This window comes from Lagopus muta, chromosome 5 (assembly GCF_023343835.1).
Source record: "Lagopus muta isolate bLagMut1 chromosome 5, bLagMut1 primary, whole genome shotgun sequence".
Classification (NCBI taxonomy): domain Eukaryota; kingdom Metazoa; phylum Chordata; class Aves; order Galliformes; family Phasianidae; genus Lagopus; species Lagopus muta.
The window spans coordinates 43,645,573-43,669,184 of NC_064437.1; the positions used below are offsets into that span (position 1 = coordinate 43,645,573).

General features: G+C 36.7%; 2 protein-coding genes across 36 annotated transcripts in view; one reads left to right on the plus strand and one right to left on the minus strand.

Moving 5' to 3' along the window:
• RPS24 (ribosomal protein S24) overlaps positions 1-23,612 on the minus strand; it is a 559,366-nt gene that overhangs the window by 278,605 nt on the left and 257,149 nt on the right. Inside the window, exon 1 of one of the 5 annotated variants that reach the window (XM_048946570.1) lies at positions 7,603-7,607. The exons of the other annotated variants lie outside the window; for them this stretch is intronic. Within the exon in view, the coding sequence (XP_048802527.1) occupies positions 7,603-7,604 (2 nt within the window). The 5' untranslated portion in view covers positions 7,605-7,607. Of the gene's footprint in view, positions 1-7,602; positions 7,608-23,612 lie in introns of those variants that run through there. 5 annotated transcript variants of the gene reach the window in all.
• The window catches only part of KCNMA1 (potassium calcium-activated channel subfamily M alpha 1), a 436,284-nt gene that overhangs the window by 59,664 nt on the left and 353,008 nt on the right, over positions 1-23,612 (plus strand). The gene's annotated exons all lie outside the window — the stretch shown is intronic.

Below are 23,612 nucleotides of genomic sequence, written 5' to 3' on the forward strand. Positions count from 1 at the left end.
TTTCCTCTTTTTCCTCTTTTTCCTCTTTTTCCTCTTTTTCCTCTTTTTCCTCTTTTTCCTCTTTTTCCTCTTTTTCCTCTTTTTCCTCTTTTTCCTCTTTTTCCTCTTTTTCCTCTTTTTCCTCTTTTTCCTCTTTTTCCTCTTTTTTCTCCTCTTTTTTTTCCTCTTTTTCCTCTTCTTTTTTTTTCTTCCCTTTCTCTTTTTTTTTCTTCTTTTTTCTCTTTTTTTTCTTTTCTGTACTTCTATACTGCAGGGCAAGCTGTTGGGGATACAGGTGGTGAGATGTGGCACACTGATTACTTTTTCAGTGTAGGCTGTAGTTAAAGAGACATTAAAGAGAAACAGGAAGTTATTTTTAGCTTGGTTCTAAGTGCACAGTAGAGTATGCACATGTACTTTTGCACCTATGCATGAAATGAAATTCAAAATTGAGAGTCATGGCTTAGAGAAAAGACAATGATGTTAAGCACATAATTCAGCAAGCCACTGTCATCGCTACCACATGACAGCAATATTCGCAGGTAAGGGATAGGAGCAAGAAGGCAAGGAGAATTCATCAGAAAGCATATTTTCTCCTTAGAGTAACAGGCATTCTCTATTGTTAAAGGATAAACTACTTGAACTGGCTTTACTTTTATACTAAATTTGATGTACTAAATATTCAACTTTACAAGGGTATGTACCAGCCTCTTCATAGCTTTTACTATAGGGGAACAGCTATTTTGCACAAGCGAAGGCAGGCATCTAACCTAGCTTAGTTTATCCCAAAGTTTGTGAGAGCACTAGAAAACCTGGCAGCAGTCCTGTGAATGTATTTTGTTATACTGACAATGTCTGCATGAAAAGATTTCTGTATGTTATGTCACACTAGCAGCACAGATCCTTTAGGCTTCTATGATATTGGGTACATGTTACTGACAGGATGATAGCAAGGTTGCTGCTGCACTGCACAGCCGTGTCCTGTGCTGCCACACCATGCTCTGATTCTGCTTTTTTTTTTTTTTTTTTTTTTTCTTCACATTGTGAACCAGCGCTTTTCTCTACTCAGTGTTGTGTGCCGTTGTCCTGTTTTCTGTTAAAGAGACTCAGTATTTCTAATTGGTTAAACTAATGTTTCTCACCAAAACTGGGTAGGAAGAATGACATTTAGATGTTTCTGAGAAGGGAAAAAAAAAATTATAAGTTTGGAAGTGTAGAGAGTAAATCATGAAAAGGTAAGGAGAGCAGGATGCTTACCAGAAGAGTGCTGGCCAAGAGACTGAGATTTTTTTTTTTCTCCAGCATAATGCAGAAGTCTTTTAAAACTTTTTGAGAATAGTAATGTTTTTAAATAGACTTGGAACCATATGCTAATGGCATTAAATTAGTAGTTTCTGCTTCCAGAAAGTCAGATGGCTACTTTGAAAGTGTTGAATGTTAGATATACTGGAATACTTCCTTCTGCTACTTAAAAAATAAATAAATAAAAAAATCCCCATTTCTGTTTTGCTTAGTGATTTCTATATTCTGCAAAGACACCACCTACAGAAGTAGCTATGTGATAGAAAATCTGAAATCTTACCAAATTTGGATCAACGTTAGTTCTATCCTGCGCCTTTCATATCCGCACAGAACTCACCTCTGTGTAGGAGCTATCCTGCATACTAAGGCAGGAGGTGAATGCCTTAATATGAGGGTTTTAAAAGAAGTGGTTCACTGTCAGCAGCTTGCTAGGGATTTTGTGTGCAGTGAATGCAGAGTATACATCTTCAGACCAAAGAGGCAGGAGCAGGTAATATGAATGTCTGCGGCAAAACGTGGCATTGCTGCTGAGGCTCTTGAGTTGGGTGCTCTGGAGCCGGTCCACTTTCTGCCTGCAGAGTGACTAAAGATGAAAATGGGGAGAACTCTGCTGGCTCCATCTGTGTCTCACAGCCATTTCATGGTGTGCTTGTTGTAATGTGGGAGTATACTTGAGCTGGCAATTTTGTATGTGAAAGGGGCTGCAATACAAGGGCTAATGTAGAATGTTGAGTCAGTTCAGCTGCATAACAACAAATGGCATCCATAATTACTGGTTGTATCAGAAGAGGGTGGTTTCTGCTTTATTCTCTGTTTTATTACATTACACATCTTAAACATTTTAAATTCAGTCTAGAACTGAATAAATTAATTACAAATTTTAATGATTTAGAAAATTGCTGAAGGATTTTTCTCTGAAAGTATCCCTTTTGGTTTAACCTAGTTTCCTTCTGTACAGTTTTGCTTTGAATGTGTGAACCTATAGTGCTTTAGGCATTATGAGAGACTTTAGATGAAAAGTTCTTTTAAGTCTTGTAGAAGGTTGTTCTGGTGGTGGCCTCCCTGAGTCTGCAGTGTCATTTACCATCTTCGGTATCCAATGGTCCCAAGATACCTGATCTGTACAACGGTGATCTGTTGTTGACAACTCCTCTCTCAACTTTACATACAGATTTCCCTCTTCTTAGAGTTGTTAATACTGAAGCTCTGTGTCCGAATAATGGGCCATCATAATTCAGAATAAGCTTATGTTCTACATTTAATATAGACATTAAATGAATAAATAACCACATTTATTTATTTTGAGGGGCACTCAGTCTCCTTGTTTATTTGGTGCTGATTTCCCTTGCAAATATGACTCAATCAGACTGTGGGATGACCTGGGAGATGCTTGGAACTATAAACTCTGCAGCACTGAGTCCTTGTCAGGGGTGCTCTCATCCCAGAAGTCAGTACTGAGTGTTGGCTCACTCTTGCTCACTCTGCAGCTAGACAGGATACATGAAGCTTACTTGCATGGCCCCTAAATTCTTCAAACCTCATTTTTGGTTGTTTTGCCCCAAGCAATTGCTCAGTACCACGCTTCATCTGATTTTGTTTTCACTGGAGAGTATTGGTTATGTGCTTTGTGTACTATCTTTACTTAATTCAATCTCTGACATGCTTAAAAGTTAAAACTGAAGCAAAAGGTTATTTTGCAAAGCTTTGTATGAAGTGTATGGAACTGAAATCAGGATTGCAGTATAAAATGCAACATCATGCTACAGTGTATCTCAGATGATTTTTGTAATTGTTAGAATTCTTGGAAACTGTGAGAATGACCTGACAGCAAAATGCTGCTTCTGACAAATCTTAAAATCAGACAAGAAAGAAAAAGGTTGTAATTCATTTTTCCCTATAAACTAGTTTTTAAAGGTAATTAAGATGGTTGATGCATCCATTGATGAGAAATCAGCTAAGAAGTTCAGAGTATGAGTAATGTACAGGTGGTCTTCCAGTTACAGGAAGGAGAATAGTTTAAAGTAGGGATAGTTCTGTGACTGGTAACACTACCTATCAAGTTATTTTAGAACAAGTGTTTACAATTTTAGAGATAATAGGAGTATGGTATATATTTAAAATGAGTGTGACAGGATTGAACTGATAAGCTGCTGAACATTTGGATCATTTTGTGCTGAAGCTTAAGAACAATTTGCTTTTTACTCTGAGATATACTAGTACAAAAATGTGATGAAAAATCTATGAAGCTGAACAACTAACATCTGATCTGGATGACTTTGAATAAAATATCTAGCAGTGATAATGGTCTTCACTGGGGATGCTTACCCTAGATAGTAATTCAGAGTTATTTCTGTCACAGCTAGCTGAATGGCAGTGTAATTTTCAGTGAAGTGATTGTAATTCAAACAAGTCCATGTGTACTGAAAAAAAGGATGAAAATGCATGTCTGTTTTTGACGCAAGGTTGAATAAAAGATGACAGAAACATGAGAGAGGAGTACTTTAGAAAATGTTAGTTACTGCAAGTGTAATGAGTTTGAGATAGGTTTAGTTTTTACTTATTGTGAGCACTAACTCCTGTTAAAGAATGTAATGCATTTCCCTAAAATTTATTACACGATTTTGAGTAAAGACACTTTTTTTTTCTCCTGAGAATTTCTAGTTGTGTTTTTTGAGATGGAAGTTTTACTCAAGAAGTATTTTGAAAATGTTTTCTGCTATTTTTCCTTTTGCTTCTATTTTGCTTATAAGCATTTACTTCTTTCATACATCCCTGTTAATTGAAATTTGCTGCCTGAATTAAAGGTTTATTTCAAGAAATCAGATAAAATTTAGTGAAAACATCTCTTACAATATGAAAGGTAAGAAAAAGACATTTGCATCTCTTTGCATCTCTTCCTTCTTCAGTAAAGCATCATTAGCATTTATTTTATTTACTATCTCATTTGGGGAAAATTTCCTCCTGTGAAGTTAATTTTTGCCCTTTTCTTGTATGGTCCACACATTATGCAAAAAGTCAGATTTTGTTTTTATCCTGCTTTCTGATCTAGTTTGCTCATCTCTTCTTGATTTATTCTGTAAACAGCAGTGTTCTCTTAGCACCTACCCCAAGCAGATTTGTGAATTTTTAATTGTGTTTGTCTTACTCCCTCTACTTCATTTTCTTAAGATCCCACCTAGAGAACTCCAGGGCCCCCAACGTGAGGAAGGACTGTTGGATTGAAGGAGAAGGTCATGAGGATGATCAGAGGGTTGCAGCACTTCTTAAAGACAGGCTGAGGTTGTTTAGCTTGAACAAAGAAGGCTCTATGGATACCTTATAGCAGCCTTCCTGTACTAAAGGGGACCCACAACAAAACTTATTAGGTAATGTAATGATGGGACAAGGACTAATGGCTTTAAAATAAAGAGAGTAGATTTATATTAGATATTAGGACAAAATTATTTACAGAATCACAGAATCACAGAATCACCCGGGTTGGAAGGGACCCCAAGGATCATGTAGTTCCAACCCCCCTGCCTAGCAGGGCCACCAAACATACACATTCAGATCAGGTTGCCCAGGACCCCGTCCAACCTGGCCTTAAACACGTCCAAGGACGGGGCATCCACAACCTCCCTGGGCAGCCCGTTCCAGGGCCTAACCACTCTCCTAGTAAAGAACTTCCCCCTAACATCCAACCTAAATCTTCCCTCCTTCAACTTAAAACCATTTCCCCTAGTCCTGCTGTTGTCAGCCCTTTTGAAGAGTTTACTCCCCTCCTGGGTGTAGGTTCCCTTCAGGTATTGATAGGCTGCAATGAGGTCACCCCGCAGCCTTCTCTTCTCCAGGCTGAACAAGCCCAACTCCCTCAGCCTGTCCTCATAGGGGAGGTGCTCCAGCCCCCTGATCATCTTAGTCGCCCTCCTCTGGACCCTTTCCAAAATCTCAATGTCTTTCTTGTACTGAGGGCTCCACACCTGGACACAGTACTCCAGATGGGGCCTCACAAGAGCCGAGTAGAGAGGGACAATCACCTCCCTGTCCCTGCTGACCACCCCTCTCCTGATGGAGCCCAGGATCCCATTTGCCTTTCGAGCTGCCAGAGCGCACTGCTGGCTCATGTTCAGTCTCTCATCCATCAGGACCCCCAGGTCCTTCTCTGCCGAGCTGCTCTCAAGGACCACTTCTCCCAGCCTGTACAGGTGCCTGGGGTTCCTCCGGCCCAAATGCAAAACCTTGCACTTTGCTGTGTTGAACCTCATTAGGTTCACCCGAGCCCAGCCCTCCAGCCTGTCGAGGTCCCTCTGAATGGCATCCCTTCCTTCCACCGTATCAACCGCACCACTCAGCTTGGTGTCGTCAGCAAACTTGCTGAGGGTGCACTCAATTCCCTCATTGATGTCATTAATAAAGATGTTAAAGAGCACCGGTCCCAAGACAGACCCTTGGGGGACACCACTTGTTACCGGCCTCCACCTGGACATAGAGCCATTGACCACCACCCTCTGTCTGCGGCCTTTCAACCAATTCCTTATAAGTTATTATATTATAATTAATTATATTATTTAGTTATGTTGTGGTTGCCCAGAGAAGTTGTGGATGCCTGATCCCTGGAAGTGTTCAAGGCCAGGTTCGATGGGGCTTTGCGTAACCTGGTATGGTGTAAGTGGCTGGGATTAGATGATCTTTGAGGTCCTTTCCTACCCAAATCATTCTATGATTCTAATATATGGTAGCTCTCTGAAAAGTCTGCTGCATAACGCTAAACATTCTAGAGCCTATGATAAAATGAAACGGGTTTTAGATTTAAAAATAAATTAAAAAACCAAACCAAAAGAACTGCAATTCCAGGAAGTGAAAGTGCATGTCATGCAGCCAAACCTTCTGGCCAAGATAAATACCAGTAAAAAAAAGTGCATGCATAAAATAGATCATCAAATACATCTGTAGGTATATAAATGTGACTTTTGAGAGAATCACCTTCTGTAAGCATAAGTATCTGTCATAACGATGAATTCTCTATGCTAATAAAGGAGAAGAGTTAGTATTTCTTTGATTATTCTTAAAGGCCTAACTACTGAGCAGAAAAGGGCAAGAAAAGAAAGGGAGAAGGCCTTGCACAATTACATGTGTTTGATTAACACAGAAGGCTGCTTACGGTTTCCCTGTTTCTCTTTCTTTATTCCTGTGTTAATGTAGGCACATTATGTGAATTGTAAGTTGTGCCTGCATTTGGAAGATTTTTGGGATTGAAACAGTTGGGGGACAAGAATACACGTTACTGTTCTTTGCAAGTGTTCTTGGAAAAGCTGTCAAGGACAAAGCGTAGTTCCTTCTGGTGTCTGGCTTCTGTGGGGAAAATTTAATTTAAAACATTCAAGAGCTTGCAGCTTTAGTGAGCAGTTTGGATTTTTACTGCTGGCATTATAATTTGGTACGCATAAGTGGGATGTTTTAAGTGGGATCAGTGTTAAGTTTCCTTGCTGGCTCATGACCGGTTGTTGCTAAGAGATGTTCACACGTATTTGCTGTGTGAGGGAGTTCATCTCTGTTATGCAGATTTTGATAGCACGATCCAGAAAATATGAATATGCTAATGATTGAACAGTACAGAATGGGGGAAAATCATGAAGCTAGAAGCTCTGGATTTTTTTTTTTTAATTTGATTTTATGATTTTGTGTTATAATGGCAGCCATTTGCTCAAAAATTTCTTTGGTCTTCTGAAGCAGAGCTTTCCAAACAATGAGTAAAACAGAGCGAACGGAAAAGAAATTATGATAAGATGGCATCTAGAATGTCTGACATTGTGAGCCTTCAGGTCTGATGTGAACTGGATCATCACAACAACCATAATACCAAGAATGGTTAACAGCCAAATATTTTGATAGAAATTAAGTGGTTTTGTTTAACAGCTGGATGTGTCTTTCAATAATTGAAGCTCTGCAGACAATTGCTGCAACCAGGTGTTATCTGTTGGAATTTCTACAGACTTCTGCAGAACATCCATAATAACCTCTTGATATTTTAGCACCACCTCTTCTGTTTCTAACCAAAGCTCTAGGCCTATTTAAAAATAAAAAATAATAAAAAAAAAAACAACTACAGAACCTCTCAGAAATGTTTTTGTTCAATGTCTGAGGAGAAGCATGGCTTGGCCTACCGTGAAGAAAATACTATCAGTTCTAAAGTTCATCTGAATCTCCACAGTTCCAGTGAGCTTTACATATTGAACTGCATGCTATAATATTTTATATATATATAAATATATATATAAATTTTATATATATATAATATATTTTATATATAAAATAAATTTTATATATATATATACTAAATATATCTTGTCAGTGGGTACCATTGGACGATTTTAGTAGCTAGCCAGGAAAAACAAATTATAGGAAAATAACAGTGTAGCTTAGAAAGTGGATAAATAAGATGGTGTCCTGCTTTTCATATTTTTCACCTGAAAAAATGTAAAGCCATGATAGTATTCTAAAAGAGTGCAATTTGTTAACTTTTTTTTTTTTTTAACTTTGGACATAACACAGTGAATATCATAATGCTGAATTGAAAATTTATGCATCCCTAGGAATTCATATAATTTTTCCACATTCCCCAATTCAAAAAGGAGTTGAAATGGTTAATTTGAATTGTGACTACACTTCCTGAAAATTGTATTGTGGATAATTTTTCATAAAAGTAGGTGTTGTTGTAATGGAGTCATTTCACTTCTGATTGCTTAAGAAAGTAAATTTTGTGTCCAGCAAATTGAAAAGGATCTCCTGGAATGACCCTTACTAACTTATTCCTGACTTTTTTTTTTCTTCCTCTACGTCATCAAAATACCCTTTAACTTCTCTTTTTTATTTTTTTTTCCCACTTGATAAAAGCAGCATAAAAGCATTTCTAATATTTCTAATACTTTCAGTTCCAGCACCATAACAAGGTACTGTATTTTCTCTGTTGGTTTCAGATCGAGAAAATACTTTTTGATTGAAGAAGCAGTTCTCATATTTAAGTTTGCAAGAACTCATCGCAAACTGTACAGATATTGTTCTAATTAGGAAATATTACCTTGACTGTGTCCTTAATTATTATAATATCACAAAGGTAATGAACAATTTAATACAGGCATAAAAATAACTTTACCTTTCACTGGTTTGACTTTGAAATAATCCTTAAATACTTTGACTCTGGAAATGTTCATTAATCTATAGCTCTAAGTAAAAGGGGTCACTGAATTCAATAAGCAATAACCGGAGAAGTGACATGGAAAAAATGATGATTTACTTAGCTAAGAAAACATTATGATGTTACTTAAAAGCTGGGAAGTGTATTAAAAAAACAAGTATATAAACTATCTCTTCCTATTTTAATTGTGCTAGAATTATAAAGAAATTTAATGAAATTGTCTTATTTTCTTGTGAAATTCTGTTAGAGTAAAATAGATTTTTGTTGCTAAATAGACAGTGAACCTATCAGTGTTGTGTATCTGCTACTGCTTCCTAATGAGAATTTTCAAGTAATATTTTAACTAATGTGTAGTCTAACTGTAAGCGATACAGAAAAAACATCTGAAGTGCTTTTTTGTTCCCCATCAAACCTGGTGAGACTTAAGCATCAGTTTTATTCTGAGAGAAGGCTGTACTCTGCAGATGAGCTGCTTTGGACAATGCGCAGTTTCTGTTTTTCTATATCTAGGCTGGTACAAGTCATTGGCTTTTACATAGACATTTAACAATAAGTACATAAGTCCATTTGAGCAGAGCTTGAATGGGGGAAGCGTGGATTTCACTCCTACAATTCTCTGCAAATAACCATGACGTTCAAGTGGTTCTAAGGTAATAGCGCACTGAGAGGGAGACTCATCTGCTGTAGTTAATCATACTGGTTTTGATCTTGAGATTCTTCAAAATGTCTGCTATGGTTCATGTTTAGTATTAATTTCAAGCCCTTTAAGGCCATAAATATTTTAAACAATTATATTGGATGACCTGATATCTCAAGCTTTCTTTTTTTTTTTTTTTCCCCTGAGCTAGGTAATTTGTGTTCATAAGTGTCTGTGACAATTCATGTCTATCAGCTCTTACTTTTTTACAAGCACCAGAGAATATGGGTTGCTTGAGCTTCAATGAGAAGTGAAATAGATTATCTGATAAAACTCTAGGTAGTACAGAGGAATGGAACACTTAGGCTCCAGAATCTTGTTGATCATATTACGTAAGTAACGAGTAGCAACAAGTTATTTAAGAGCAGTTAAAGGCCCACCTTCAAAGTTGTGAAGGACTCTAATATCTAGACACCTAGAAGTCAATTCCTAGTATTTATTTTGGTGCATGAAGTAGATTTGAATGATCACTTGTATGGAATATCAGTGTCAGACTAGATCAGGGAGCATTCTTGTGCAGTAATGAATCTTTCTTCAAGGATACAAAAAAATATTCTTATGCAATAAACATAATTAAAAACAGCCTAAACAAGTCAATTTTCTTCAAAAAAAAAAAAAAAGACTAAATAAAGAGAAACATTTTCTGAAAATGCTGATCATATCCCGTGTATTAAACTATATTTCTCTGGAAAGGTAAACATTGAGTCTGTCAATCCAGTGGTGTTATGATATTCAGTGTGTGAAATACTAACTCATCCCTGATTTGCTCCTGAAACTGGAGTCTCCATTAGTGCTTGCAGTATGATAACTACAAGATGCATTATTTCTTAATTGTAGATTTCCTCCTACAGTCAGTAATATTGTTTGGTATAGACAATATTAACTAGATATATTATCTGGCTGGGAGAATAATAACCAGACCAGTGAGAAGGTTAGTGAAGACAGGTTAATATAGGATCATAGAATTGCTCAGGTTGGAAAAGACCTTAAAGATCATCGAGTCCAACCACAACTTAACCATACTACCCTAAATAACAATCCTATGCTAAATCGTGCCCCTGAGCACAACATCCAACCTTTTCAAAGGTAGGTTACTTCCACTACATCTCTGTCTATGGGTAATATAGAATATGAAAGCTCAATGTGGGAAAAAATCAACTTATGTCATGGTAGAAAGGTCTCACATTGGAAGTCCATGATCAAACCTGATTTTTGTATTTATGCTCGGAGGTGCTTTGGTATGCATTCTCGTGGTTGCATTTATTTTCGTGCTGTATTTAGTTGCCTATTCTACTGTCCCTCCATCCCCACCTTTTCAGCTGCACCACTAGAAGTTATAATCCAAAGTCATTGCAGAGCTGTAGCCATCCATAATCAAGAGTAAATTATGCATTTAGTTACTTTGTCACCTCCAAATCACCAGCAGCGCACATATCTTCCTGAAAGCTAATCTTAAGTTTCCTTATCTTTGCTTGAAATGTTACAAACGTCCAGCTCTAAAAATTACAATAGCAAAAGTGTCTCTTGGTTCTGTATATCAGCAAGACTTCCTGTTTTCTTTAACATTTTCTCTTCCTTGTGTTTTTTTTCCCCTCTCTACTCCTCCTTTAAGCAGCTTGAAGGCATTAAGTGCAGCTTATGGCATTACGCTTTTAAGCTGCTTTTGCTGTTTAACGCCTTAGATAATTTTACATTTCTCTTACTTCCCTTGCTCCATAAAATAAAACACTCTCTGACCCCAAAACCAAGTGCACAGTTTGGAGGGGAAAAACAAGGATGCATGTTAATAGATTGTAATAATAAGAAAGAACTTTATTCTATTTTATTTTTGTGGCTTTTTCTAAAGAATGTGCACCTTGGTATTGCATTTGATTGGTCTGTATTTTACTGACAAATTCAGATCTCCTGGAAAAATAAAGGCAGTTTAGAAAATAAGTGCTTTAATTTAATTGATTTTAAGAAAAAGCTTGAAGCACCTTAAAGCAGCCTTCTCTTGTAGGAAGTTGTTATGCAAGAAACAAAAAATACAACCAAACAACAACAACAACAAAAACCTAACTATTATTATAATGGTAGTTATGTAAAGGAAATCAACAAGTGTTTACATTAGAAAAATATTTTGTACTTGCTTGAGAGCCCTCTGTGCAGTTTGATTGGCAGTTAGAAAATAGCAAGAACTGTTTATAGTCTCCTGAGATCTGGGGATAATATTTAGGTCCTTCTAAACTAAAGATACAAATCCTTTTAGATCAAAACTGTGGCAGCAATTAACTTTTCCTTCTCCTGGTGCAAGAATATGTATGTATGTGTAGGAGGGAACAAAGTAGAAAAGGCTAACTGCTTAATTCTCTTGCCATATTCTTGATGTCCTCTGAAAATAAAGAAGGTGGAATTAAGTCAGTGCGCATCATAACTCTTAAAGCAGTTATAGATCATCTGGACATACTTATTAAGAATGTGTTAGTATTTACATCTGAGGACATGTTACCACTCAACTGCTGTCTTCAAAGTATTATGCAAATGTGGGATTTATGATTACAAGAAAGTTATCTTTTCACCATTCAACTGTTCAATCTTTTTAAAACAAAACAACAAAAAAAACTAGCAGTTAAGCAAATAGTTTCTTGAGTGCTAAGGTACAGAAGCTTGTAGTAGACTGGAGTGGAATTGAGAAATTCTTTATCTGTGTTCTTCTGTGTTCATTCTCCCTTCCATTTCAAATGGAAAAAATGGTGTAGAGAGAAAGTATTTATATTTTATTCTCAATAAGTTTAAAAAAAAAAAAAAAAAAAAAGCCTGTTGTTGTTGTTCTTAACCAAACTCCAAACTGACCTGAATAGTCTTTGGGATTTAGATTGTGTTTTTCCATCAGTGGTTGATGTTTTAATTAGAGATTCCATAATTAAGGTGAATTGCACATAGAATTTATAATTTAGTCATCATTAGGAAGAAATAATAGAAGTATGATAAGTGCTGAGAAAGTATGCCTGTCAGACAAAAATGTTTCTAATTTTGCCCCAAATGCTATTCAAGACTTCTCAGCTTTTGGTCTAACTGCTTTGTTCTGTCTCAGAATTCGAGGACTGTGTATGTAATACACTGATGAAAAATGTACAAGTTACCACCTTACAAATTTCACATTAATAAAGACAAAAATCTTTTTATAGGACACTTTTTGCAATTGCCATATTGAAGTGTCATTGATCTCTGGCTGAGATTACTTGTAGCTCCAGTTTTGTATTTGCTCAGTTTTATAACTCTTTCAGTAAATAAAAGTGACTTTCTTCCTCAATAATAGGAGGAATTCCTCACTGTCATTCTGGTATTAGCCACACCTCTCTGTTAAGAAGCTTCTATTTGTCTGTTATCTGGAAGCTAAGGGAATTATACAGTACAGCGGCAGTTTTGCTGTAGTTGAGTAAACAGTTGACCCTGTTTTGGATTTTTATTATGAATGAATTAAAGACAGTGAGTCAAAGATGACTGCTTCAAAAATTCATTAAGGAAGATTACTGTGCAAAGCCCATAAGAATTGGGGCCATTAAGCGAATGGTGCAATTAGTCAAACTGTCAATAAATAGCTTAAATTTTTGATAATCACTAGTTTAGCAGTTCTAACTGCTAAAAGTAAGCTGTTCCCCTCCTCCTTCTGTTTTTCTCAGTATTTGCAGCAGCAAGTTTTCTGGTCCTTTGAGTTCCAGATACATAAATACTGTGATCTTAAAGTTCATGTTACATCACAGTAGAGTAAATGACAGTGATTCACAGGAAACTGGTTTTGAATTAGTTTTCAGAAGCAGCCCATTTGATTATAGCTTGCTTAGTGTTTCTAAGTTAAGATGTGTGCATTCATATTGATAGTAAATCTCTGAGCTCTTTGATATATCTGGATCCAAGTTAAATTTGGAACTTTGGACTGTCTTCTCTGTCTCTTCTTTACTGTGATTTAGTGTGCTGAATCCTCAGGCAAAACAACTGTAATAACATCTGCATCATATCTTTTTAGCATGGTAAATATGTAATAACAGGTATCAGGCAATGAAGTAATGATGTTATAAAAGTTTGCCTTTAATATCTAATTGGGATAAGAATAGAACTGCTGCCATAAATTACAAGAGTCCCTGGCTGGTGGTTTACTTTGTCTTCTGTGGTCATTTTTGACCTGAGAATGTCTGCAGCAACATTTTCCAGTTATGTGTTTTGGCACTTTCAAGGAGTACAGATGGATTTCTCTGGCACCTGTTATACGTTCTGCCTCAGCAACATCCGAAAAGGCTGATGTAACCTACTTGAAAAAAAAAAAAAAGGAATGACTGACTGTGCTTTTCATCACATTTTAGCCGTCCTTTCATAGCAACCCAAATGTGACTAAGACTGGTACCAGTGTAATAGCACTGGTGCCGGGAAGAGCTTACGTTCCAGAAGACTGACCTTGTGTATTGCTATGCAAACACACCCCTTAGTATGTAATGGAAGATTCCAAACTTCAGTTTATACCAGGCCCAGATGTTGACTCAGAAAAGGATCTTCTGTTTCAAGCACTCAAGACCAGTTATTACCACTCTTCTAGGTATTTGAGTAAAGAATGCACTCTTTCATCTTGAGCAATCTGGTATTTTTCTTATCATTGGATAAAAGAGGCAGGGGTAGTGTTTTACCTATCTGATCTCTTCAGTGCTCTGTTTACCTCATAATTTCAGAAATGTGTACATTTTAGAGACCTTATTTGATGGTATATTTTGGAAGAGTGTTTAATCCTTACAGTGGCTTAAACTGCGATGATAACTCATGTACTATTGCTTTGAGGATTATCTTCTGATACAGAGATTTGTCTCTCTTCTTTCTGCCCCATTTCTTCCCCACTTTTTCCATAGAAATTACTTGGTATTTGGCAGTTCTTTGGAACTTCTGACTTGCAATCCTGTATGGTGGCCCCTCCTGTCATTTTAACAACACCGGCACTTGCTTGTTTCCTTGTCTCTGGCTCAATTCAACTAAGGGCATGCTGCTTCTGCATTTTCAACACAGTTAACCATGTTTCCTTCAAATTTGAAAATCCTTCAAATGATTCCTTCAAATTCAAGACTTTTTTGAGTAAGAGAGAGCAGTGGTGTTCAATAGCTATTTATTTACATGAAAACTGTCAGTGTTTTTTCTGAATTTATTAGAGGATGTTTGGGGTTGAACCTTACAGTAATACTGGGCATTAGAACAGTCCTGGAGAATGAGTTTGTTGTCCTTCAGCTGCCTTTTATTTCAGAGACATCTGTCACATGCAGGACATTAAAAATAACCTAGCGGTTAATAGCTGCCTCAAAATAACAGCCAGCAAAGTATTTAGAAAAAAGGAAATGAGAACTAGAAGTGTGTTTCTGAAAGGGGTCAGTTAATTACAAATTTATTTGAAATTCTGGAAGGATTTCTGCTTGACTGCTTAAATTTGCTGTTTTAACCTTTGTCTGTTTTAGGCAGGATGTCTAAGATTGGATGTTCAGAGGACCGTAGACCTACGTCCTAGACGTAGTGTTGATCGTGTTCTAGTGTGCAATCAAACACACTATGTACAGCATTCTTTAATGGCATTTAGAATATTTTTTTATAGATAATTGCTGCCATTTTTTTGCGATTATCATATTTTTGCAAGCCATGGAAAATTCAATTATTTAGTATGTTCTGTGTCATAAATATGCTAGAAAATCTAGTCTACGATGATTTATAACATGAACGATGTTTAATTATATAGCATGCTTTTATTTAGGGTGTTGGTTTTTTTTAATACCAATATGAAGAAGAAGATTTGAAAGAGAAAAAAGTAATTTACCTACATCTGAGAGAACAAACTTTTCATGTGGAGTTCCACCTCTTCTTTCTTAAAGGAAATAACATTAAAAAAAATTGGTGACAAAAAAGCAGAGTACATAGGAAAGTAACCTTCCACCCAGGACTGGAATGTAGTAAATTGGTATTCAAGTAATGTTTGACAAGTAAAACAATAATAATAATAATAAAAGTAAATTAAAAAAGGACATTGAGGTGCTGGAGCAGGTCCAAAGAAGGGCAAAAAAGATTGTGAAAGGCTTGGAGAATATGCCCTATGAGGAGTGACTGAATGAACTGGGGCTGGTTAGTCTGGGGAAGAGGGGGCAGAGGGAAGACCTTATTGCTATCTTCAAATACCTCAAAGGTGCTTCCAGCAAGAGCAAGATTGTTCTCTTCTCATTGGTGACAGGATGAGGGGAAATGGCCTCCAGTTGTTCAAGGGGGGGGGTTTAGGTTGGATATCAGGAAAAACCATCCCTGAATGTATTTAAAAACCATTTGGATGTGGTGCACAGGGACATGATTTAGCTGTTAGGGTAATATAGTTAGGTTGTGGTTGGACTTCATGATGATATTTTTTAAGGTCTTTTCTAACCTGAGCAATTCAGTGATTCTATGTTCACTGGAGTCCTATTTAATCTCCACATGTTATGTAAAGAAAAAACTGAATTATGATGTTGCTTGTATATGTAGTTGAAAAGATATATAAACCTGCAGTCAACTTAGTAGAAAAACATACAGGAGGACGCTATCTTTAACTCTGTGTTCATGATCACATAGAAAATCAAGAGGATTTTAGCAGAACCTCTGCTCTCATTGGTCACATCTTTTGAATGGCTAGCAAAATCAACCTGAGCAAGACCTGGGTCCATCCGAAAATAAAGTAGGCAGAATGACTATCTACACTAGCACAGCAAAATCACAAAATAAACTTAGAGAGGGGAAAAAAAACCACAAAGACTTTATAGCACAGTTGGCATCCTGACTTATTCTCTAGCCCTCCCTCACAATTTGCAGGGTTCTATAACAACTGAATTAAAACCACACCATCGGTTTCTTGAAGGATGTACACAATCTATGCTTCTGCTCATTAGCTGAAGAATTGTCTGTACTTACACTCAGGTCAAAGTCTTTTAAAAGTTGACTGGGATCTTAGATTTACATTTTTACTTTTTGACTTAAGTAATGGAACCGTTATATGAATTGTGCACAGAAGTGCACATTTTTATGTGTTTTGCTAAGAGGACCATTAAACAAACTAATGAGGGGAAGTCAGGAGGGTAAAAGCTCATTCTGAATGTTTCCTTTGCAAGTAAGATCTGGTAACAGATCTTTTACATTATTGGTTGTGGGGGCTTAAGACCTTGTGGAGAAGAAAACAAAAAATGGAAGTTTTCAGCAGTTTGATAATGTGATCCTTCTTTCACATGTAACTCATTCTACTTCCTATCTGACCTCCCAGCTACTTGGTCTGATTAGAGGAAGATATGGCCCCTTTTGATTGTTGATATTCATTACATGACAAGTGCAAATCAGCCCACTCTCCAGTGCTCTCTGTATTATCCCTTGTCTCTACAATATTTAACTGCTGTGTCTTCAGAAGTGACTTATGCCTGTCTGGTGTAATGTCTTCAAAGAAATAATTGTTAAGTAGTGTTCCAAATGATGTGTACTTTCCTTTTTATTTTGGAAGTATTTGCGTAAGATTTGGGGGGGGGGATAGTTCTTAGGAATACTGCCTACCAGTCATTTGCTGTACAGATTAACAGAAGTTAAAAGTGTTTTACAAAATTAATTGCTTCTATCTAAGATAATTAGCTGGCAGAATGGCTCCTGTATGGCTATGAAATGTATATTGTGAAGACAAAAGCTACCTAACCATTCCTTTGTGAGTAGATGTGGTGGCTATGCGTACCAAGCTGTACTGTTGAGATACCTCCTAAGGTTCTGTGAAGATCATTAAGGTTCTGTACCTCTAGCTCTTGGCCTTTCTATTTCTGTAATCCAATTCGAATTCTATAATCTTTCTACTGAGGTTTGCAGTGGAAGGGTGTAAAATTCCCTTTATTTACACTGAGGACTAAACTAGTAGGTAACATGATTCTAACTGGATCCATGTTGATGACTGAAAGGTGATGTTTACAAAGTAGAAGAGTTTAATGTGTCCTTCAAAAGACTTTTTTTGCATAGTTTGTTGTAGAAGATAAACTGTGTAACTAAACTTAGAAAGCAAAACGAAGAACAAAAATCCTTTTTTTTTTTTTTCTTCATGAACTTCTTATGTATGGCTGAGTATGTATGCTGCAGAAACTGAACCAAAAGTATCAGAACCAACCATTGATTGTATGTGCTAAGATTTTAGTACAAAATGTTAGTCAGATATAGTTCTTTCTTATTAATCCATCTGTAACCTGTTCCTGGGTCAAAACATACTGGCACTATTTGAGAATTTCAGAAACTGGATTGCATAGTATGGCCCAGATTCACACAGCCTAAATTCCACCTAATTCCACTAAGTCATTTTGTCTAATGTTTCCAACTGGCTACATGCCTTTGCAAGGCAGGAGCCAACCAATAAGAATCACCAGGCATGGGGCCTATTGAGGAATTATAAGGGATTAAAACTGTGTAAATCTGAGCCATTGCTACACTCTTCTTTTTTTCTGGATGCACCGTTGTCAGTCTTATCTGACATGGATATGCAAACTAGAGACCATATAGCCCCAATGAAAATAGCATCAGTTCAATCACCATTCCAAAGCTTATCTGCTCTGTCCGTGCCTGAGAATATTTTTTTCTACTTCTCACCCTGGGAGTATCTAGAAAGATTTGTTGGGATGCTTTGTGGATATAGGCAGTGTTAGGCAGTACATTTGTTGTTTAGACATGTGACTATCTGATGAAATATAATGTGCAAGGATACGGTGTGTTTATGAAAGTGTAAGGAAACTTCACTAGTTATCTTCACCTTACTTATGGAACGCCACCTCAGAAAAATAAATTGCAAGACAGCCATCCTTTATAGATATAACAAAGTGTCATAGTTTGTGGGAATATCCTATTATTATTATTATTATTTTTTTAACTTTGAGAGGGGCTGAGGAAAGGATGGGGTAGGGATTTGGCCCCTTTTCTTGTTGCAGTCATGCTAAGGGAAAAATACCATAATTGCGTATTTTAAATATGAGGACACAGTCACTCAGTGCTCTTTGTGTTCTTGGCCTTGTTCTGTACTTAATTTGGAGCATAATTTTTACAATTTTTACCTTTAAGTAGGTCATCTTTCCTTGTTGGCCTGACTGAGTGTGAGCTTCTGCTACTCTCTCCTCTAAATGTGTGTTTAGTGATAAGATGTTCCTCAAGTATTTTCATTGTTAGTACGAAATTCATTAAAGATTAATTATTTTTAAAATGAGTTTGTATTTATCTGATGTCATAATATTCTCTGCTTCATCAATGGGCAGGATTGGCTAATGGTGGGCGTGCTTATCTGTTTTTGAAAGTGGAGTGTGTCACTACATGATTTCTTAAACTACAGCCAGTGAAAATTCTGCTATATGTAACTGTTGTCTTTTTGAATGTTTGTGCATGAATGTTTATGTATGAAATATATATATTTGCACAGTACGAGATGGACTAAATTTTGGTGAGTGTGGTAGCTTCACATGTAGCACTTTGCTAGAGACACTTAAGAAATAGCAGTGGCCATGTGGCTTATTAGTTTTCTATTGTTGTGATTCTTTTTTTATATATATAGAACATAGTCTATAGTCAGACAAATATTGCTGCAGTACTGCAGTCTATGTATTGGAGACTGGCATGCTGTATCTTTCTTGCATAGGGAAAACTGGCAAATTCCCCTTTTTTCATAAACACTCAAAAATTTATTTTATTCTCTTCATTTTATCTGTTATTGTGTGAAGAATAACAGCACAATCAAATGAAAAACTTTCTTTTGCCTCTTAATTACTGAAATGAGCTCACAAGTATAAGAACTCAATAGTAAGGGGATCCTCTCATTAGCTTATTGATTAATTGAGACAATGAAAAGATGCTTGTGATAACTTGCCTATTTCATCAAGCAGTCAGAAAATACCGTATATTCTATTCTGTATTCGACAAGAATTTCTAGAGATGCAGAGAAAGGAATCACCACCTGGGCTGTGATGGTGCTTGAACATATAGCACGATTGGACATGGTCCAAAGCAACCTTGTTTGAATTCAGTATTGACACCGTTCTGAGCAGCAGTTTGGATGAAGTGACCTGCAGAGATCCCTGCCAGCCCAAGTCTTTCTGTGAAAGTGTAAAGGTTTTGAGGGAGCTGGGATGATAGTTTAAAAATTGCTTTTGATGTCTCATTAACACAGAGTTCAATTTAAAAGAATATAAATGTAAATCTCTGCTGAATACATGAACTAAAGACAAGGGGCTCTTTGGGCAAATTAATTAGGTACATATTTGCTGAATGCAGACTAGTGAAACTGGAAGCTCATCAGAAATTCAGACACCTCTGCTTCCTCTTCCTGCTCCTGAATAGGAAGTTTATTTTGGAAGCAGCTGTAACAAATACCCATTTTCAGGAGAAGAAATTAGACTGAATTGAGAGAAGAATTGCTTGATATTTTTATTATTTTTTAATCCAATACATTCTATCAATGTACTTCCATTTTTGCATACTTTAATTAAATCAAGAATTGAATAAACATTTCATGCAAAAAGATTTGATCAATACTATAAAGCATTTTCTTGATCCTCTTAGACTGACTTTGGTAGGACTAATTAAAAGAATATTTATTGCATCTGGAATGTATGAGAAATTTTGAGGGATAGACCCTCAAATAGAGACTGGTTTTCCTGTGAAGGAAGCCTGAATTTGTGGATTCCACTTTGATTACCCATGCTTGAGTTGAAGCTTTGTGACTATTCTGGTATTTAGTATTTTAAAGTAGGGGGTATTTCTTTTCAGTCTGCCCTTTGGCCCTTTAGTCTGCCTGATGACATGGGAATGGGAAAGGCAAAGGCAAAGAAAAAGCAAAGGAAAGAGCTATTATACTGCAGATCGTTGTTATGAAAAATTTAACTGTGGCTTATCAAAAATTTAATTCAGACTGATGAATGAACTGCATGAATCTAAAATGAATTCTTTGCTTTGATTAAATAAAATGAAAGGACTTAAGAATTCATTTCAGTGCTATAGAATAAAATGCTTTTGGACTGTTGTAATAACCTCGGAGCTCTGTCTTTCTGATATAAGTGTATGAAGGACATACATCATCTTCCTCTTTTTTAGGCCAAATTAGAGCTGTAAGGCTGTCAGGGGAGGTCATTATTACTATTCTTGTTTCCAGCCTAATATTTGAAAAGAAGTATAGAAAATATTTAAATGTTATTACATGAGGGGGGTGTTACAATTTAAAATATACTCATTTTAAAGTTTGCACTGTTGATTTATTCAATATTTTAAAATTCAAGAACCTATGATTCAATTGTTTCTTATATTGCTGAGTGTACTTTCAGACCAGTTAACAGACTGATGATTTAAATGGAGTTATTTTCCTGAAAGTGGTGTGCTAATAGCTGTATCAAGAGCATAGTAATACCTTTAGACAGTGCAGTGGAAAGAAGAAGCTTATTACACGGACACCTTAAAATGATGATACTCTTCAACATCTTCATCAATGACATAAAAAGTGAGATCGATTATACCCTCAGCATGTTTGCTCATGACACCAAACTGAGTAGTGCAGTTGATACAATACAAAGAAGGGATGCCATCTGGAGGGACCTGGACAGGCTTGAAAAACAGACCCTTATGAATCTAATGATGTTGAACAAGGTCAAGTGCAAGGTGTTGTACTTGGGTCAGAGCAGGTATGTGTATAGACTGCAAGAAGAATTCAAGAGCAGCTCTGCTAAGAAAGACTTCTGGTTTCTGATGTGTGATGAGCCAGTAGTGTGTGCTTGCAGCCCAGAAGGTCAACTGTATTCTGGGCTGCGTCAAAAGAGGAGTGGCAACAAGGCGAGTGAGGGGATTGTCCACTTCTATCCTGTCCTCATGAGGCCTCATTTGGAGTACTGACAGTGCCCAAAGCATGGGGCCCTCAGTACAAGAAGGATTTGGAACTGTTGGAATGGATTCAGAGGAGGGCATGAAGATGATCAGAGGGCTATAGCACCTCTTCAGTGAAGAAGGGTTGACGGAGTTGGGCTTGTTGAGTCTGGAGAAGAGAAGGCTCTGGGGAGACCTCATTGTGGCCTTCCAGTACTTAAAGAGAGCTTATAAACTATTATGACCTGTTGGAGAAATAGTGGCAGGACCAGGGGCAATAGTTTTACACTAAAGAGGGAAGTTTTAGATTAGATATTGGGGAAATTTTTCTCTTAGAAGGAAGTGAGACACTAGCACAGGCTGCCCAGACAAGTTGTGGATGCCCTGTCTCTGGAGGCATTCAAGGCTGGGTTACATGGGGCCCTGGGTGGCCTGATCTTGTGAGTAGAAGCCTGCCCTGCCCATGGCAGGGAATTGGAACTGTCTGGACATTAAGATTCCTTTCAACTTAAGCCATTCTGTAATTGTTTTCTAATGAATTCAGAAAGTTAAATATACATGTTTCAAAATGTCTTGTTTAGTAATTTCGTTATTAACTTCAGTTTAGCATATATACATTCAGCAAATATATTTCTTATATGTTCTTGAGGCATCTTGTATGGAATTGTTTACTGCCGTCCACTGAGTTCTTTGTAAGTGAACTTCCGTATTAAAGCCAGCAATGTCATAACTGTGCATATTCTTTGTTCTCAAGGAAAGGTAGTGCAGTAACATGAAATAGAAATGAGAAAATAACTGTTGCTCTATGCAGGTTAATGCCAGCTCTAATCTGACCTAAATTGACAGCTAAATCTAAGTCACCCATAGGCTTATTAAATAACAGTTCTTCTGATACTATGAAGTATCTAGTGCAGATATTTTGGTATTGAGATAAATGGGAGCAAAGATGGTTGTCATGGTGTGTGGCATGTTTTATCACTGTGAACTTACCTGCATCTTGTTTTACCTTGCATTCTCGCTAGGAAGAAAATGCCTGAGAGAAGCAGGTTAAGGTGAAATTCCTAACTGCTTTCAGATAATACAGTGGATAGAGTTTAAACCTTAATGCTTTAAAAACAAGTGACATAGGCCACTGAAAGAATGAAGAACTTAGTAATAAGTTGAAAATATTATTATTAGTTTGAACATCGCAGAGCAGGAAAGAAAATCTTTTGTAGTCCTAGGGGTATTACCATCTCTGCCTATTCTGTTTTGCTTTTATATAAATGGATGTCTGTTGCTTCTAATGAGGAAAAAAAAAAGAAAAATTTCTTGTGTTGCTATATGGACATTCCACGCTGGGCTGCAAAGCGTACTCTTGAATTTTTGGTGACTTAGAGTGCTGGTCTCCATAGGAAGGTGAGGTCTATTAGGTGGGTGTTTACTAAGCAGATTGGCATACTTCAGTTGATAACAACAAGTTCAGAATGCTGGGCTATCCCATTTATTCCTGCTATTAGCAGAAATCTAATTTGTTGTCCATGGTAGCAAATGGGCTTCCCACGTTGCTATATGGATCTCTGACATACTGAAGTAATCTCTAGATTATTAATACACCACTGTGCTTGGGGGATGAAATTAATTTCATCAATAAATCATTGCAGATAACCATAATACAGAGGCAAATGAAAAATACCCATCAGTGCTTGGAGAGGGATAACGATCACGGCTTCAGAGGAAAAGCTTACTCCTGAGAAATAACAGTATGTGGGGAATGAAACAGCATCACAAAAATGATTCAAATTGCCCTTAGTGGTCCTGAGGCAAGGGTTTAGCATTATGGAGCAGACAGGCATTGGAAATCTAATGAGAAAAAGTCTCTGCTGGATGAGAAATGCTGATGACAATATATGAATTTCAAAAGACCAGTCAGGTTACTTTTTTCTTGAATTCTTAATGTACATTATTTTTCTACGTATCACTGTACTGTTTGGCATGTGATTATATTAATGAGTAAAAACTTTTTAAAATGATAACTTCTAGGGGTTGTAGTATATTCTGACAGGTTTAACTGACACAGTTTTTCTGTTGTCTGTTGCTGGCAGTTACCTCCTAGTGTAACTCCAGTACCTTTGCTATAGTTTCAAAACACCTTTCTGTACAATAATAATGTATTTATCCTTTAAAACTCATCTGATGAGCCTGTTTGCATGGCAAGAGAAAGATGAATTTTTTTCTGATAATGGAATATTTACATTTAGAAAGATAAACCTACTGAATTCCCATTAAACCTGTAAACCTATAAACCACAGTTCTGAAACATTTTTGCTGTTTAAGTGCTTGGATAAAGCCTGGATAATTTTTTTATGATTTTTTTCTTCCTCCCTGTAATCCTCACTCACCTCCTAAAAACACATCTCCGATGTGGATATTTCAGTCGTCTTTAATGTGCTGCTTCTGGAAATTGCTACCACCCATTGAACTGATTTTTTTTTTTTCTTTTTTCCAGAGGTGGAAAATATAAATGTGTTCAGCAACTTATATAGGAGAATACAACTGTCAGAGCCTAATATGGTTACTGGATAGAAATTTTTTCTTTTAATAATCAAA